This window comes from Drosophila teissieri, chromosome 3L (genome assembly GCF_016746235.2).
Source record: "Drosophila teissieri strain GT53w chromosome 3L, Prin_Dtei_1.1, whole genome shotgun sequence".
Taxonomy (NCBI): Eukaryota; Metazoa; Arthropoda; class Insecta; order Diptera; family Drosophilidae; genus Drosophila; species Drosophila teissieri.
This window is the reverse complement of record NC_053031.1, coordinates 985,802-1,004,242: the sequence shown is the minus strand read 5'-3', so window position 1 is coordinate 1,004,242 and position 18,441 is coordinate 985,802. Positions and strand designations below refer to the sequence as shown.

Here is an 18,441-nt window from a genome sequence, read left to right as displayed (position 1 = left end):
CTTGAAACGAATCGCGGAGAAATCAAAAAGATTCTGGGTCTCTGGGGTGAAACGCAAACGTATTTAATCGTATTTAATCCTTGAGCAAAACGGCTTATTGCTTTATTACAAAAATCGCAAGCAGTCCCTGAAAAAACGCGCATATCAAATAAATGCTAACAAAACTCTCACTTTTTTCTGTGTAATCTTAACACTCGTGTTTGTAACATTAAACTTGTTGTCCTTAGTGTGCCAAACTACAGTTGCTGCTCTTGTCTTGCTGCTTTGTTTGTTAATTAATGGTTAATTTCTTTATTTAGTTGCAGTTGCGTTTGCAGTTGCGGTTGCTGAAACTCTAAATCTTGTGGCGCTGCTTCGATCTCATCTATCTGATCTATCTGATCCATTTGATCCATCTCAATCATGTGATCGCATCCTTATAGCTAGCTTTAACTGGTATGTTAGATTGGTTGTCTATCGTCTAGGCTTGAGTAGGTGTGCATTATTATTTCCATTTGCCTTGGCTCTTAACTATGTATATGGGTTTAGTCAATTTAAATATGCAAATTCAAAACCTTCGCTTAATGTTTAAGTTGAATATACAAATGCCCTCCTCTGATACCGCTTGTATTTATTATGTATACGCACTGTTAGCTTAAGTATTTCTTTCTTTTCATTATTTAAAATAGTCGTTGTTCATCTTCCACTTTCTCTTGTGTTTGCAGCTGATGTGATTCGTGTGTGTGGCTGGTGCATTGGGGCGAGTGAATTTCTGGGAGGTACAAGTATTTACAAGAATCCTCCAAGATTCCTTGGAGAACTCCATTAAATGATTCCCTTCAAATTGTACGGATACCCATATAACTTGAAGAGAAGCACCCTTGTAAATCCACCCTTTCCGTAGTGCATCCTGTGTCTGATCTGACTGATCTGTCTCGCTTTAAACAGAGTTTTGGCTTAGCAAAAATTAACTATAATTCTCTTAACTTTTTGGCAGTGTAAAAATTGTAATTAAATGTAAGTATGGTACTCGATCGGCCGAACAACACCGCTGCTTCCTCGGCTATTGCTTGTCCAGTCGCCACACGATTAGTCTTCGTCCAGGCTCTGCGATCGTCGCTTCGAGACCACCAGGTATTTGCGGCCAAAGTAGGGTGAATCTAGGGGAGGATGCAGGATTCAGGATGCAGTCAATCCGTGACCGCTCACTTCTTGCGCAGGAAATCGGTGTACTTGCGTGCTCGCTTGCGCACTCGCTTCAAGGCCGATCCCAACCGGAACTGGTCGTCGGTTAGATCGTAGGCGGGGTGGCTTAGCAGGTGGTGCACGTGGTGGCCGTGGGTGTGCGTGTGGGCGTGGCTGTGGTGCGATTGTGAGTGCGGTGAGTTGGCGTGATGGTAGTGGTGCATCTGGACAAAGTCATCGCCAGCGGGATTCACGGACCCCGACAGCGGGGAACCCGGCGACATGGGCTGGGCAGCCAGCAAGTTGTGCTCGGAGGCGGCGTCAAAGGACTCGAAGTGGTGCAGCTGCTGGTGGTGCGTCAGTGGTTGCGGCGATGGCAGCGACGAGGAGTGCTCGCTGGTGGTGGAGGCGCCACCGCCTGCAGCGCCCTCCAAGCCGCCAAACTCCTTTGGCAGCTCGTCTATGCCCAGGGACTTCTCGAAGTGCGAGTTCCCCGACATGTTCGTGTAATCGTAGCTGGGATAGGTGTAGGGCAGGTAGCCCGCATGGTGACCCACCTCACAACCCACCTCGGAACCACCGGCTGCACCTGCACCACTTCTGTTGTTGATGAACTTGACCTCGTTGGCATTCCGCTCCAGGCTGCTGCTGAACACGATGTTGATGTTGTTCGAGCTCGTGGACAAGTTGATATTCGTGGGCGAGAGCTGTTCCGTGGAGCTCTGGTTCAGGTTCGTCTCCTTCGAGTTGGCCCTGTAGTTTTGGAAACACTCGGCAGCATCGCTGGACGCAGTGTTTGTGGTATTGGTGTTATTGTTATTGGCGTTGACTTGACCCTGCTGGAAGTTGTTCTTGTACTGAAACTCCAGGGCGTTCGAGGGCTGAAAGGGATAGTTCTTGGAGTTGTTCAGAATGTCACTGGCTGTGGCATCCCCCTTGGACAGATACTGATGGATGTCCTCGCTGGTGATCTGCAGGTCCTGATCCAGGTAGCTGTTGCACTGTATGTAGTTGTAGTTGTTGCTGCAGCAGTTGTTGTACGCCTCGCCGGCATCCTGGTGGAACATCACCGTGGTGGTGGCCTCATCCTCGAACTCACAATGGTAGCTGCCACTGCCCTTGCTGCCCCGACTTCCCTTGCTGCCCCGCCGCTTCCGAGCCGCCGCTGCCGAAGTGCTGGGCCCCTCGTCGTACACGGAGGAGCTGGTGGTGATCTTGCGGCACGGCTTCTTTTCCGGTTCCGGCTCGGGCACTTGCCACGCGTCCAGCTTGTCCTCCTCCTCCTGTTCCCTCTCAGTACCTCCGCCGACTGCGCCCTCCATTTCGGAGGGCGATCGCCCATCGGCCAGGAAGCTCCAGCGAATTGGCGAAGGGGAGCAGGCGTACTCCGGCAGCTCGCTGCTGCCCAGTGCGCCCTTCGAGCTCTGACGCTCCAGTGTGGATCCCTCGGGCGCCATGCTCTTGGCCCGGTCGAAGATCGAGGTCAGCGAGCCCAGTTGGCTATTGGGGCGGCTGGCGTTCAGGCCCCGCAGCGATATGGAAGTGTAGCTGGGGTGTCGGTGCTCGGGCAGCAGGCTGCGCTGACTGCGGTGGTGCTTACGCACCAGGGCCGAGGCAGACTTGATGGAGTTGTTGCGACTCAACGACGACCTGGAGCCGTACAGACTCGTCGAGTCCGTCTGGTAGCAGTAGTCGGAGCTGGTGCAGCAGCTGCTCGGGCGTCGGGATGAGCCGTAGAGGTCCTCGGCGAAGCACTGGGCCAGTTCGGTGCGGGAGGAGCTGTTGGTGGCAGTGGTGTTGCAGCAGGTGCGTCTAACCATAATCTCCTGCACCTCCCGGTCCGCGCAGGCGGGGTCCTGGCACACGTTCGTCGTGGATATGTCCGTGACGGAGCGGTGCCGGCGACTGGTGCAGATCGATGGACGCACCACCGAGTGGTTGGCGGAGCTCTGGTGGGCTCCCGGCAGACTGCCGCTGCCCTGGCGACGACTCCGGCGACTGTGGCGAGTGTGGTGCGAGTGGTGGTGGTGCGAGTGCGGCGAGGTGTGGCGACTGTGGTGCGGACTGTGGCTGTGCTTGCGCTGCTGGCAGTGGTGCAATGGCGGTGGTGGCTGGTGCTGCTGCTGTTGCTGCTGCTGCTGGTGTACTGGTGGTGCTGGCTGCGGTGGCGGTGCTTGCGAGGGATTGGCCTGATCACAAACGACTTCCTTCTCATAGCTACAGTGTACGTATTCGTGTGTGGCATAGCGGGACTGATGCTGTTGGTGGTGCACCTGCTGCTGTTGGTGGTGCCCCTGCTGCCCCGGTTGCTGCTGCTGATGCGACTGATGCGGCTGATGCAGCTCCTCAGCGCGACTCGTGGAACGAACACTGGCAGAGTCAGGAGGCGAGGCGCTCCTCAGTCAAGGCCCGCTGCTCGGGCAGACAGGTGGAGGCTGACGAGGGTGATGGGGCGCAGAGGCAGCGCTCCGGCCCTGGTGTGTACTTCGGCCGCCTTCTAAAAATCGCTCGGATGCAGCTGCCCAGCAAAGTGATGAAGGCGGTGAGGAAACGCAAACAGAAACAGAAACACAGGTCGAGAATACGAAAAAGCAATTAATACGGCGGGCCAAATTGTGCGTTTCTCAGCTTCGTTCATCGTTAGCAGTTCATTTAGTTTATGGACGGGCTTTTTTTGGGCGTTCTTAGCTGCGATGCATTCACTACTGCTGCTAATTAATAAAGTGCATGCAAAAAGTCCATGCCAATAATACGCATGCAATTCGAGAAGGGCAACAAAAACGCTTGCAATCGCTTGCAAACACATCATGCACAGTCTATACTCGTGTATGACCAACAAAACACATCGTTGACATGGCGATGGTAAAGTCGACAGGGCTGGTTGATTGATGGACTGATTGATTGATTAATTAATTTACTCAAATGATTTTCATTTGGCCTTTTTTGTGCGGCTGCGGTAATAATAGTTGCAATAAATTATAGTTTACTTTGCTACAGAAGGTGGCGGCTGGTCCCTGTTCGGGCGCCATTGAAACTAAAACCAAAAACTATACATTTCACCGCAGCTGCAATTCATTTAATTATGGCCAATTAGATTTTTAGGCTAACACGTTGAAGGCTTGAAAAATAATGATTACGGATTAATTGGCTGGCTTTTAAATAATAAATGATTTGTGAATGGAGAAGTCAGAAGGTTTGAATGACATGTGTTCATTTTCAGTCGCATTATTGGCACTTTTCTTTCTGATCTTTGAGCGAGTGGGTGAGTTGGGTGTACTTTGGGTGTTAGGTGTCTGGTGTTCGGTGTTTGGTTTTCAGAGAGTGGTGCGACTTTTCATTACTTAGCCAATCGGTTCGCTCCTTTTTTTGTCTCTAAAATAGTTGGTCCCAAGATCAGTGGCTTTCCCTTCACTTGCGTACTATAAAGGAACGAAAGGAAAACAATGTAAGCTACGGTTCATCAGATCCGAACTGTCGGTGGTTCGTTTCAGCGCTTCAGCTTGAGCCTTAGCCTAGTTGGATATATATAGTTGGATCTATATGTATATATGGCTTAGATTCGACTGGGTGCATTTGGTTTTTTGGGCATTTTCGTGTAAATGCTTTCGTGATTGGCTGAGTGGCTGCGTGGTGACTCAGTGGCTCAGTGGCTAGCTGACTAGCTGACTAGCTGGGTTGTGGTGGCTTATTATTAGCGGTGGTGCTGGGTCAACCTACATGACATCCTTCCGTGCGCCGAGTGCCGGCGGAAACTGTAGTCGTCGACCTCGTCGTAGTGGCACGTTCTCGCCACCTGCGGCGTTTGCAGATTGGTGCCGTAGTTCGTGTAGCAGTGGCCACCCGATCCGGAACCCGATCCGAGGACTCCGCCGGGACCATAGCTGCTCGATCCGGGACCCAGCAGATTGGTGCTATCGCTCAGCGGATAGGGACCCATGCCTTCAACCGTCAGGGAAAACGAGGTCGTACCAAACACTTGATTATTACAATGCACGGCAAAGGGATTTCTCGGTTTGTAATTTTTTGTTTTTGATTTTCAATTATCGATTGAGTTTTAGTTTTCATTTCATGCAAGATCAGATAGGCGCCAATATTGGTAGTTGTTGTCGAGTCGAGTTGGTTACATACAATAGTTGAGTGTTGGTTGTGTGTTAGAGGTCCAGTTGATGGTTGATTTTGAGCGATTGATTGATAGGGTTCCAATGTTTAAAATTGTTTGATCCGAAAAAAACACAATTCATAAATCCGAATGGAAATAAACAATGCAAGATAGTTAATTTATTCAGACGGACGCGAGCATCGCATCAGATTTTAGTTACAGATTAGAAGTAGAAGAGAGTAGTACAGATCGATAGTACAGAATTTCTACGATAACAAGCAACTAAGTTAATAGGACATTCTAAATAATACAAGTACTTCGGAGTTACTACGCAAACAATAAGAGTCGCAAATTCATAGATACACACACACTTATATTAATGAGTGGAGATGATGGAGTGGAGTTCAGAGAAAGGGATTTTGAATGGATCGGGGTAATGCAGAATTTTTTGTTGTGGTAAACTAACGAAACATCTATTGCCTAATTGCTCGAAAAGGTGTGTTTGTTAAAATCCAAATTTCATGTTCCCTGTCACCCAAAACAATGTTTTAAAATCCCTACAGATTTTCGACGCATTTTCGGCTGTGTCAAACAAAAAATTAATTATGCGACGCGTTAGGCAAGTTTGGTTTGGGAGGCAATTTACATAGATACAGTTTGTTCGGTTTAAACAGTTAACAGTTAACGAGTAAATTCAAAATTAGGGTCTTTTATGTTTACCTACAGGACATTTGCTGGCTTGTGTGTGTGTGGAGTGTGTGTTTGTTTCACAACCTGTGTATATGGATATGCAAATATTGGGTGTGTGGTTCGAGCAATTTGCACAACAAATAACGAGGAAATTAAAAACTCAAACGGAAACTGGAAGTGAAACTGAAACGCAATCGAGGTGTGGTTGTGGTTTCAGGAATTCAGGATGGGCAGGATTCCGATGATTCGGAGGACTCGGATTCGGATTCTGATTCGGGTTCGGGTTCGGATTGGGGTTCGGAATCGGAATCGGAATCGGATTGGGGTATTTGGGGTGCAACGCCGGCGTGTTTTGGATTCTTACGTGAGTCATGTTGGGTCTTCTCCTCAGATACCATCAAGGCGGCATGCTCGATGCCAGAATTCATACTTTGTGGCTCCAAGCTATTTGTGCAGTTTAGCATACTCCTGAAATTCGCACACTCTACGATTATGTTTCAAGTGTAAACGTATTTGGTAAATTTAATTTCTTTGCAACTAATGAAAGCAATTTCGAGAGTTTTGTCGGGTTTTGTTGGCTGCTGTTTCATTGAAGTCGAGAGAGACACCGAAATGGGTCTCGCTGGAGGACTCTGTAGTTAGTGTACTGTAGTTAGGGGCTGCTTGGAAGTTATTAGGCGCGGCTTAGAAATCAAAGATGAAATCAAACGAAAGCAAATAAAAATGGTAATAAAATAACATTTATTTGAAATCAAACAATTAACGTGAAATTAAATTAAACTAGCACTAGTACTAATTGAAATATGGCTCCCACGTCCTCCGCCCCGGAATCTTCCAGGAATTGCTATGAGTGAAGTTGGTGATTGAAGTTTATAAGTTATTTGAAAGGACTGGACGGGCTGGTGGGTGTCACACTGGTTCTGGGTTCTATCTGGGGGTAGCTTTCTTAGCGGAGCTTCACTGTGCCTTGGTATGCACGCTACCCTTCTCGTCGGCATCGTTCTGCGACAACTCAAAGTCGGCGGTGGTGCCACTGTTTCCGTTGGCAGTATCCTCGCTATATGGTCAAAGATCGGGCAACAAAATCAGTGTGCATGTGGTGTGGCAGTGTGTGAGTGGGGTTTTTGTGGAATGTATGGATAGACCACTTAAAACCAACCAATTTATTTTGTAATTTGTTAATGAGCGATGGGAAACGGGGGAAACGGGGCGCAATGATTGCGATTCTGATACGTCGGATAACGTGATGGGGGGCAGAAAGAGATGAGATGCGGCTCTTAATAGTAGTAAGTATAGGTAACGGCTTAGCTATGCATAGAGAGAGTTGGAGAGTAGAGTATTAAGATTGATATTTAATATTGGGTATTTATATAGTTGGCTATTATGAGTCTTATTTAGTTTGCTTTACGGCAGCCAGTTGTTTATGGTTTGTAGTTGTAGTAACAAAGTAACGAGTTGTAACAAAGTACAGGCAAAGTTAAGCAAACATGCCGAAAAATTCATAGAAACTTTTGAGCGCAGGAATCCACAATTTCAATTCCATTCAATTCGATTCGGTTAACTTTCGTTTTAGTATTTTTAGTTCGGTTAAAATGGTACATAAAGTGGCTAAATAAAGTACAGCAATACGAGCTACAAATTTAAGGTGGAACTTTGGAGAGCGAAACGCATCGGATCTAATATTTGATTTTGATTTTGGGGGGCTTTTAGATACGGAGCTTAAGAGTCTGATCGATCGTCCTCGGTGGCTTCATGCAACTTACCCGTACAGTCTACTATCTCGAAAGGTCCTTGGAGGAATACATGGAACGTATTTCAAGTCAGAGGGTTATTTTCGAACTTATGGTGCGTGGTAAAACAAAAGGGAACCAAAATTTCAAAACGAAAAGAAATCAAAACTTCTGAACCCTGAACCGATCCTAGGAGGGCGGTTCACTGGCTCAGTTTGTTTATGCAAACCGCATAATAAACTTCCAAGTAATGGTAATTGAGGGCATAGTACAAAGATTCTGTATTGTATTTTATAGTTTTTGGTTCACATTTCTTGTGTCGGGTAAGAAAGTTGAGTTGAAGTTATGAGCTGAAGAACTATTCGACATATTGCCATGATTTGTGTGCAGAATTTGAGCGAAGAATGAGCTAGTGCAAGGACACATACCTGCCATTGTTGTGCCGGAAGAGGGCCAGGATCTCCTCGAACGTCTTGTTCTTCGTCTCGGGCACCTTCTTGTAGGTGAATATCCAGAAGATGGCCAGGAACACGCTGAACGGCAAGAACGTGTAGTTCTCCAGGGCAGTCTGAAGAAGTGAATAAAATGTCACATAAACGTAAGTGTACCGCGGAACCACACCCAAATACGACGAGCATTGTGCCGGCCACTCACCTTCATGCTGGGGAAACCAATGCCGACCACAAAGTTGGCCATCCAGTTGACCAGCACCGCGATAGCCATGGCACTGGGCCGGGGTCCTTGGGAGAAGAGCTCCGCGGTAATCATCCAGGGTATCGATCCGGGTCCCACCGCAAAGAAGACCACGAAGCCGAGGGTGGCCACCACAGAGAGGTAGGACATCCAGTCGATCATTTCCTGCACATAACCAAAGAACTCCTATACAAAATGCATAGTACTCGCATTCTCGATGTAGGCTTTTCCTCTACTCGCGCTCAACGAACTGTCTTCGAAATAATACGTATGAATATAAGACACAACCCCCCGATAAGCCTGCTCTCTTTTATGCATGAGTTGGTTAGAGTATCGAAAGTAGAAAGTATTAAGTAGTTAGATAAGAACTGGAGTTGGCTGGTCTCGTTTTCTTGGTTCTCAAAGAGTTGACCGCTGAACTGCCGCTCGAGTCTTTCTGCGTTTGAGAATGCTTAGGAATGCTTAGTTGTACGTAAAGTTAGCTATATCTTACACAATTACCAAACAAAGAGTTTAAAACCAATAAATTATGGCTTGAGGTCACATTGAGTGTTTTGGTTCTGGTTTCTGTGTGAGAGTTTCGTGTGTGGGAGGTGGTGACACCTCTAAAGCGAGTTCAGCGCGGTGCTCTGCTCTATTTTTTGTTTCCTCCATTCTGGGGGAGCTGGTGGAACTGGTGCCCGGAAAACTTTTGCTGAGTTGTGTGTTTTGCTTGGTTTTGCTGTTTGTCGGAACTTTTGCTTGCCTTTGAAACTGTGTGGATTGCCTCTAGCGGAAAACAAAGCGTATAAATCATAAACAGAACGAATTCGTCAACCGATTTCGAGTGAGTGTTTGGTGGGGCGAAAGCCTGCCAAGTCGAGAATAGCTCTAACTAGGGGCGGGACAGTTGCGCCGGCGGCTGGCCAGGATATTTCAAATCAGGAACTTGTCTTTCAATGCTTGACACAACCAAAAACAAGTGCCTAATTATGTACGATTTGCAGGTCCAGCTGGCGGGCGCAACAACTTAGCCTAGGCAACTCAAAAAGTAAACATATCTATTGGCAAGCCACGTGCAAACAGTGTATACAAACTATGAAAGCTGTAAAAGCTGTAAAAAATGCAAAAAGTCATAACTAACACAAAAGCATTCCAAAGCTAATCATGCATGTGCCACCATTTGCGAAAACATATTTTCAAATCGCAGATAGAGGACGTAATTAATAACCAAAGTGACCAGGTTTTGGCCCATAAATAAAACACACATACGTCAATGACTTAAATGCAATACATCAACGTAAGCACGGAAAAAACTCAAAAAGGCTACGTTTAATGGCTGAACGAGAGTCATAAATCTAACTTGTTATAAATTCAAATATATCTCACATCAATAATTTATAGATATACGCGCGGGACAACTGTCATGCTCTTACGTGTGTGTTGGTGAGTGTTTTTGTTTTTACGTTCGGGTTTTTCATGTTTTTGGAGGCTCGAAGGGGTAAAACACAACTTCATGCATAAAGTATATGAATATTCAAATATTTATAAACGCACGCACTCGTTTGGAGTAACTGGGAAATGGGATATGGGACAAGGGCCAAGTTCTAGCGTTTCTAGGAGTTCGGAGTCACTAAACGGGCGGGAGATAAACAAATGCAAACCCAAACTGGCAGGCATTTTTGCATTCACATTCGCAGGCAAAGTTACGCTACAGGAGCAAGAGCAGGACTCGAGCATCCTGGACACCCCTGTACTTGCCTTGATCAGGAACGAAATGGTGATGAAGATGGAGAAGATGAACATTCCGCCCAGGCCATAGAGGTGCAGGGTGCGGCGACCCGTGCGGTCCATCAGCGGAATGGACACGAGCGTCATAACAACCTGTGCAAGAATGGTACATTATAGTTAGCCTTATCTCGTAAAATATAAAACTTAAAACAGAAAACACTTAAAGTGTCTGCAAGTATACAGCAATATGTGAGAAAGCTGATCCTTTACTGCAATCCCATTTTATTGCATACTTTTAAAGGGACGTACCATTATGGCGCCGATGCCTATCGTGGCGAACTTGGCGCTCTCCTCAGTCAATCCCGAGCTCATGAAGAGCGACGTGGAGTAGTAGAAGACGGCGTTGATGCCGCTGAACTGCTGGCTCAGCTGCATCACGATGCCGATGATCAGGGGCGGGCGCAGGGTGGGCGAGCATATCAGCTCCATGGTCGATATGTGGCTCTCGGACTGCTGGGCCCGCTCCTCGGCCCGCATTTCCTCGATGTCCTCCTCCACGGAGCCAGAGGCTCGCAGGCGGCGCAGCGCTGCAGATGCAGTTGTTAAAAGGTATAACTCTAAGTGGATTGATCACAAGCGGACGGTACCTTTGCGCGCCTCCTCCTCCCACTGCTTGGTGATGAGCAGATAGCGGGGCGACTCCGGGCAGACGGGCAGCAGGATGAGTTGCAGGATCGCCGGGCAGATGGCCAGGCCAAGGAGGATGGGCCAGCCCTCGTTGGTGCCGAGGATCTGCTCGATGCCCAGCACCTGGGATAATAGTAAACCTACGGTCACAGCCAATTGATTAACAGTTCCTAAGCCACCGCGCAGATTCAGTGGCGCTATCTCCGAGATGTACATGGGCACCAGCGACGTGTTGAGGCCTTTAAATCATCACAAACCACAACCATGAATAGATGCTTGAATATGCATTGCAAGGCAATCACTCACCGCAATTAACACCAATTATAAATCGGCCAAGGAATAACATTTCATAGGAATGACTAACTTTGGTAAATCCCATCAAACAGGCGCCGGCGATGCCGAGCACATTGTTCAACAGTAGGCCGCCTTTTCTGCAATGCCAACCCAAAAAGAACATGTTAAGTTTTAAGCAATATTATTGTTATAAGTTAAATAAATTACCTGCCAAAGCGGTTGGCCATCCAGCCGCCGCTGAAACCGCCCAGCATGCCGCCGATGGCGAAAATGGACACCGCCACCGAGTAGAGCTGCTGGATGAACTCCTCGCTGATGTCCTCGCCGTAGCGGTCCTTGTACACGTCCTTCATGAAGTTCTCGATGTTCTTCTCGGGCGCGTTGATGACGCCGGTGTTGTAGCCGAACTGCAGCATGCCCAGCACCGCCGAGAATATCGAGTAGGTGAGGAAGAAGGTGAGACCCTGGAATTTTCGATGGGAAATACCATTAGTGGTGAACAATTCAGCAGGGGGAGTGGGGAGCGGGGACGGTGGGGGATTCGGTGGGGGGATGTGCGGGCGGGTCCATCAAACGCATTGCAAACGAGAGTGCGTCAAGGAAACCAAAGCTTTCTCCTTGGATAAGGCCAATTTTCTAATTGAAACTGAGGCGTAAGAAACCATAAGATAAGGTTCTGATGGATGAAAGTGTTCGGATGTTGGAAACCATACGGGAAATCAATGAAATCAAACAAAATAATAATAGTTTCATTAACATTTTTCGCATATATTTATTTGATTTGGCTACAGAACATATAATAATAAATCATAAAAAACTAATTAGATAGCTAATATTTGAGATACGTTGATGAAGAAGCCGTCTGTACGTGTGCAGTACACTCAAACAAATCTTTGTGTCACCTTAAAGGACTGAAATTTGAGACCATCTTTCAAAATTGTATAGGGTGCGAGTGCAAATTTGTTTGAGTGTGGACAGAAACTGAGGCCAATCCGCAGAGCATTTGCATCTGTTCGTCATGGTGGCAGTTTCTGTGGTGTTCAGTGGGTTCAGTGGTTCAGTGGGTTCAGTGGTTCAGTGTGGCTGGGTGGATGGATGTTCGGGTGGTTCTGGTTGGTTCTGGGTGGTTTTTGGTCGTGGTGTGGTGGTGGTTGTCTGGCTCTGGGTTGTTGGTAGTTGGTTCTTGGTGTTTCGGTTTGTACATGAATAGAGAAATGAAATTCAAGTATTTAATTACACAACATGGCAAATAATTTAAGCTACAAACTTGTTCTAAAAGTCTTAGCTTCCGTCTGTGCGTGTGCTCCTCCAGTCGATCGACGTACTCGCGCAGCTCCTCGATCTCCTCCTTCACCTGCTGCACGGTGTCCAGTTCGTGCTTGATCGCCACCATGTCGCGCTTCACCTGGTTTGTGTAACAAATCCAATTTAAGGTATTCATCTAAGCAAGTATCTCAGTTTTGGTACAAATTCCAAACAAAGTTCAGATCACTATTAACAAAACAGGCTGGAGTCATCCTTAGTTAATCAGTTCCAGACATATTGCTTTGAATTTGGCCAGCTTTCTATTGCATTGCATTGCATTCTGGACACCCAACTCACCTCGGACACCTCGCTCTGGCAGCTTTCCACGGATTTGGTCAGCTCCTGGAGCTGGGTGCGAATCTCGCACAGGGCCACCGTCGTCTCCAGGTGTCGATCTCCCCGCTGCAGCTCATCGAGTTTCGCTGACAGATTCATGCTCATCACGCTAACTTGCTTTTGCAAACTGTAAGTCAGTGGTCAGTGGAAGGGCAAGAGGTCACGACAGTTTGCCACGGCGTCGAGTCAAAGGCCAAAGAGAATATCAAAGAAAATGCATTTTAGTCGTGCGCCGGTCGGGAAATGCCTTCGAGTTCATTCCTTAGAGTACTTATTCCACTACGAGACTGAGACAGAGTTATTTAGCGTATACGTAATTTATTTCGCTCTGGCCCAGAGTAAAACGCAAGACGCCAAACGCAAAACGCAAAACGCAAGACGTGAACGAAACACAAGTACAAACGCAAACGCAAACAAAACGAAATTATTTATGACCGCTTGCATTAAAATTTACTGAGCTATGCAATTATTGAGGAATGAAGCAACATAAATTTTATGGGCCACAGCTCGAAGCCGAGAGAGGCAGCAACAAAAACTGAAACTGAAGCTGAAACTGAAACCGAAACAGAAACTGAAACAGAAACGCACGCCAGTCGCCGAGCTCCTTGAGTCACTCAGCTCCTTGGGCAGAAGTCCAAGAAAGGATTTCTGTGTTGGGCGGACCGAGAACAACAATAATAACCGAGCCAGGCCACTAAGTACATAAAAAGTAACTTAAAGTAAATTGTTGGCATATTTCGTTAAGGTTAAGGCAAGAGTAATGTACAATGCACGAGCATGGAAACTTGACGGCATTATAAATATGTATATACGCTATATATACGCTAGTATTTATATATTTAAGCTAGCTGAGCTCTGAACTCTGGCCCCATTTATTCTGGACTCCGCTCCTCTGCTGGCAACTGTTTCGGATAGATGGCTAGATGGATGGATGGATGGCTGGATGGGGCGACCCCGACAAAGTTGTAGTTTTAATCCTGTTTATATCTGGCTCCCCTTTGGAATGCATCAAATTTACATTTCCATCAGCCGCAAAGGCTGTGAAAACAAATCGGCATCGCTCTTTGCTTTCTGCTCTGCAGTCAAAGTTGTGGCTATAAATGCGCTTTCTGCCCAGCTGAAGCACAGTTTAGTTATTCTACGTTCTCTAAGACTTTAACTTGAAGTTTGTTTTTGAAACCCACAAAAATATCATACCATTTATTGGATGATAGTGCATTGAGGTTGTATCGCCTGTTCAGATATATATCGCATATCTGGACGCATCGGAAGGTGCACTTTGTGCTTTGTTTGTTTTGGGGGGGCATCTAAATCAAATGGCAACAAAAGCGGATGGCGGCGTGCCGATATATATACTTGAATGTGCAAATGCACGAATGGGGCGAGCATGGCGCCCACATTGCGCATACGACACGTGGGCCCTGCTTGAGTTGCCTGCGCATTATGTTAATGCAAGGCAGAGGGAGGGGCGGGGCGGGGCGTGGGAATGCTATCGTTAGCAGTGTTATTGTTTTGCATTTCACGGACATTGTTGTGCCGAGCATAAAAGGATTATTTTATGCATACATCAGCGTACAGCAGCGAAACCGAATCTGAATCCGAAACAGAAACAGCAACAGAAACAGCAACAGAATCGAGAGCAAAACCAGAACCAGGACGAGATATTCGAGCGCATCCTGTGCAAGTTATTGTTCTCTGCGAAAACAATTGCTGGCTGTGTATGCGTGTGTATGTGTGCTTGTCAGCTGCAGGAATTTTCGGTTTTCAGTTTTCAGTTTTCTGTTTTCAGTTTTCGGTTTTGTATAAGGGATTTGTATACGTGAGCATTTAATAAATTTTCTGCCAATTTCTCCACGGCTTCTGCATTCATTAAAAGCTGCAGTGTACGTGTTCCGCCGGCTGAAGCGATTCCAGGATTCAGGATTCGGCTTCAGGATTCCATTCGAGCTGCTCACTTTGGCAGTTTGTCAAAAGGCTGCGCTCAGTTTTAGGAATCTCACATTTTTGACAAGACAATAGCGGCTTATCCTTTGGCAGGATTTCAATCACATTAACCCAGCGAAAGGCCGCAGCCAGAGTTCGCCATCCGTCAAGTCTCCAGACTCGCTTCACTTACAGATAAAGTTCAGTTCAGATCTCAGTGCACACAATAAATTCAGCGAATAAATTAAAATCAAAATCGATTGTTCTCATACATCTCGCAGAGCTGTATGTAAGCTTCATCAATCAGATCGAATTGGGGAATCGCGGGAAAATCGCGGGGAATCGCGGGGAATCGAGGGAAATCGAGGGAAATCGGGGGAAATCGGGGTGTTCAAACCAATTGGCATATAGGACATTCACCAAACGTTGCAAATACTTGTTTTTTTCAGCCTGTTTTTGTGTCGACTCTCATAAACTTTTGCTGCACGGCCCGCGTTGCGTCGGCATTTGTAAATCAATTTGAATTTATTTGTGCTCTCGTTGATTTCGTTTTGCAAGGCAATATACTCGTATATATTTTATGATTGGCATGATTAACATTTTGTTTGGATTATGAAGTTGTTGGAGTTCGCTTTTTTTGGTTTTTGGGTAAAGATATATATGCAAAGCCAAAATGAACGAATGAACGGAAAACAAATGTTCTGTAGTATCTGGTTGTTGCAGTTTTCTCTCTTTTGGTTTTCGGTTAATTTTGGTGAAGGGACCGCTACGCCAATTAGTCTGGATTCTGGATTCTGGGTTCTGGATTCTGGATTCTGTCTGTGGCAAACATTTAAACATTGAAACATTTAAACATCGAGCATGAAACCATAAAAAGTGTACAGTAATTCATTGCAGCAACGAAACATTGGAACCGAAAACACAAACAACAAAAGCGGAGGAGGGACATTAAACGAGTTGAAAAGTCCTGCAAATATTGTGTGACTGACTGACTGGCTGACTGACTGACTGACTGACTGAGTGATGCATTGGCAGGGGATTACGCACGAAAAGGGGCATGTGGGGGGTTTTTTGGGGTAAAGAGGTTAAGCTAATTATGAACTTGATGACATGCAGGGGGCGTGGGGGAGTGGAAATAAGAGAGAGCGCTGCTGAAGTGGCCAACCGCAGGCTGATTGACTGCCTGCCCGGCCAAAGGATGTTTGTCAATGGCTTTACATGGCTGTGAACGAGTGTGGGTGCGAGTATGCGACTGTGTGTGTGTGCGTGTGTGTGTGTGTGCGTGGTGCGAACAGCGACTTAATGGCCCTCAAACACTTTTCGGCTTGTCATAAAAAACACAGCCGCCTGGCGAACCGCACAGAGAGAAATAAATCACTTCGAATGCCCGTTTTTGGGACTTTTTAATTGCGCTATTTCATTGCGGTGGGAATACATTTACATTTATATTCGGAGTGCTCTACAAATCACTCTTGTAATCACCTTTAAAGAGTTCTTAACATGTACTTTATATATTTGCTTTTACTTTACATTATTTGTTAGTTTATTCTATGTTACTTTAATGTTTAGTAAAGGTTCTTAAATGAGTTTAAAGATTCTGATATATTAATCTTTTTCTGTTTGTTTTTTATCTCTGTACTGGTTTTTCTCGAGGGTTTTTCAAGTGCTGCCAAAATGGGGATTCACACCCACATCCACACCCATAGCCACACCCACACTTGCAACGCTCTCTCTGTTTTTTGCACCCAGATGATGAGCACGTTTCGGGAACTAAATTAATTTATTTGAACATAATTGAATTCTAATTGCAATCCATGCGAAAGGGCGAAAAGGGGGCAGCAAAGTGACTGGATTTCGGGCAAATGTTCTAATAATTAACAAATCAATTTGAGGGGCTACGAGTGCCAAAGTAGAGAGCAGTGCAAAATGCAGAGAAAAGGGAGGGGAAATCATTGGATTATCATTGCATTACAATATGGCATAGAGCAATGGAATAGAGCAAAAATATTTAGATTTCGTAATTGAAGTTAGTTGGTTGTAATTGCATACTCATTGAGTGGTGTGAATACCAGGCCACTTTGCGTGTGGCTGTTGTTGTTTTCGATGGTTGAGTTGTTGTTGTTGTTGTTGTTATTATTGTTGTTGTTGTTCATGGAGGTCATGGAGGTCATGGAGTTATTGTGGCAGTTTTAGTGGTTCAAAGGGCGTTCGGGAATTGGATGATAGAGAACACGTATAGACATTGTACAACATGTGAGGCAGGGTTTTGGCTGCACGCGAGGAATGCATTTCGCCACAATTGCGCACTTCCTTCGCTTTTGCATCGTCTGCATTTGGCGAAATGCATTTCTGGCGATGCAGGCATTTGCATAGAACGAGAAAATACATAGCACACAGATACTAGGGATGCCAAATATGTCGATACTTCAGTATAGCATTTCAAACAGTGGAAATAATTTACCCATTAGGTTATCAAAAATATTAAACAGGATTTTCTAGTTTCAATGTATATTATCTGCTACTATATAATCTTCGCATTTAATTTCTAATATTTACTTAATCAAAATATGAACTAGATTATTCCAAAATAGGTATTCCCCTAAATTTGCCATCCCTAGTACGCACTCAAGTGATTGACGTGTAGAGTTTGGCAATCAAATTACAGACACATGTGCTCAATCACTCGGTGACGTTTAAGCAAAGTAAATGTAAATACGTTTCGATTGAATTGCAATTTTGTACAGCGCGTGACATAGCAACAAAGGCGGTTATGTAATGGCAAAATGGTAAAATGGTAAAATGGCGAAGTGGCAGCAAACGACAAACAAACGCTGCTAATTAACATTTTTTAATTAACGATGAGAAGCCATTTAAATTTACACGAACGCAGTTATTAATGCGCCACACAATCAGCTCGATTGGATGAATGGTTAATGAAACGAAAGAATAAAACGAAATAAAACCAAACGAAACGTGTGCTCGGCATACATGGCGGATGAGTGATGTTCGAATTGGTTTTAATCGCAGCGCGATCTGGTCGCTATTGTTAGTGTTATTGTTATTGTAAATGTTAATGTTAAAGTTAATTAATTTTTAGATTAACTCTATGGTTATGTACCTGGGTGGCATTGTGCCCATCATTTTGTTGGCTTTTCTTTGGACTCCGTCGATACGATAAATTGATTAGTTATAGAGTCTCTTTTACAATAATTATGTCTTTATAAAGTCGCTGTGCTCATGCAGCGCACTCTGCTCACTGCTTTTCTCGTTTTTCTCGCTTTTCTCGCTTTTCTCGCTTTTCTTTTCGGGGTTTGGTGAATGTCGTATGGTTGCCGCGGTTGATTTTCGGGGTCTATATGTGATAGATTTTGTCGGGGAGGTTGCGCAACAAAAACAACACAACACAAAGGCCCTCAATGAATAATTGACAGTCTAAGGACACACGCAGGACACTTAACTGAACATAACTTGCGCAAATCTGTGTGGGAGGAGAACATTAAACATATACATTGCATATTTGCTCGTTAATATATCACAGGCCACACAAATTAAACCGAAAAAAGGGTTTGAGGCCGTTATCCTTGTTTATGAGCCCACCGAATGGCACACAAATTAAAATGGAAATTGCAATTTATTTGCGCCCAAACTAAAAACACGTATCGCTCGCTATTTGTTTAATAAATTAAATAAACATGGCGCACACAAATAATTGCTGTTTATTTGTCTAACTGAAAGCGCATATTTATGGCCACCCAATCCTCCGCTCGCACTGGCAAATTAATGGCCCGTAATGAGCTCCTGACCCCCAAG

At 45.6% G+C, this 18,441-nt stretch overlaps 1 protein-coding gene across 1 annotated transcript in view; it reads right to left on the bottom strand.

Moving 5' to 3' along the window:
- Positions 1-40: 40 nt before the first annotated feature.
- Positions 41-18,441, bottom strand: part of LOC122618575 (glucose transporter type 1) — a 33,391-nt gene continuing 14,990 nt past the window's right edge. The window contains 12 exon segments of the mRNA XM_043795114.1: positions 41-3,682; positions 4,506-4,534; positions 4,536-4,583; positions 4,887-5,139; positions 6,318-6,421; positions 8,112-8,251; positions 8,338-8,541; positions 10,117-10,239; positions 10,396-10,673; positions 10,734-11,012; positions 11,080-11,204; positions 11,275-11,531. Of these exon segments, the coding sequence (XP_043651049.1) occupies positions 1,185-3,682; positions 4,506-4,534; positions 4,536-4,583; positions 4,887-5,139; positions 6,318-6,421; positions 8,112-8,251; positions 8,338-8,541; positions 10,117-10,239; positions 10,396-10,673; positions 10,734-11,012; positions 11,080-11,204; positions 11,275-11,531 (4,338 nt within the window). The 3' untranslated portion in view covers positions 41-1,184.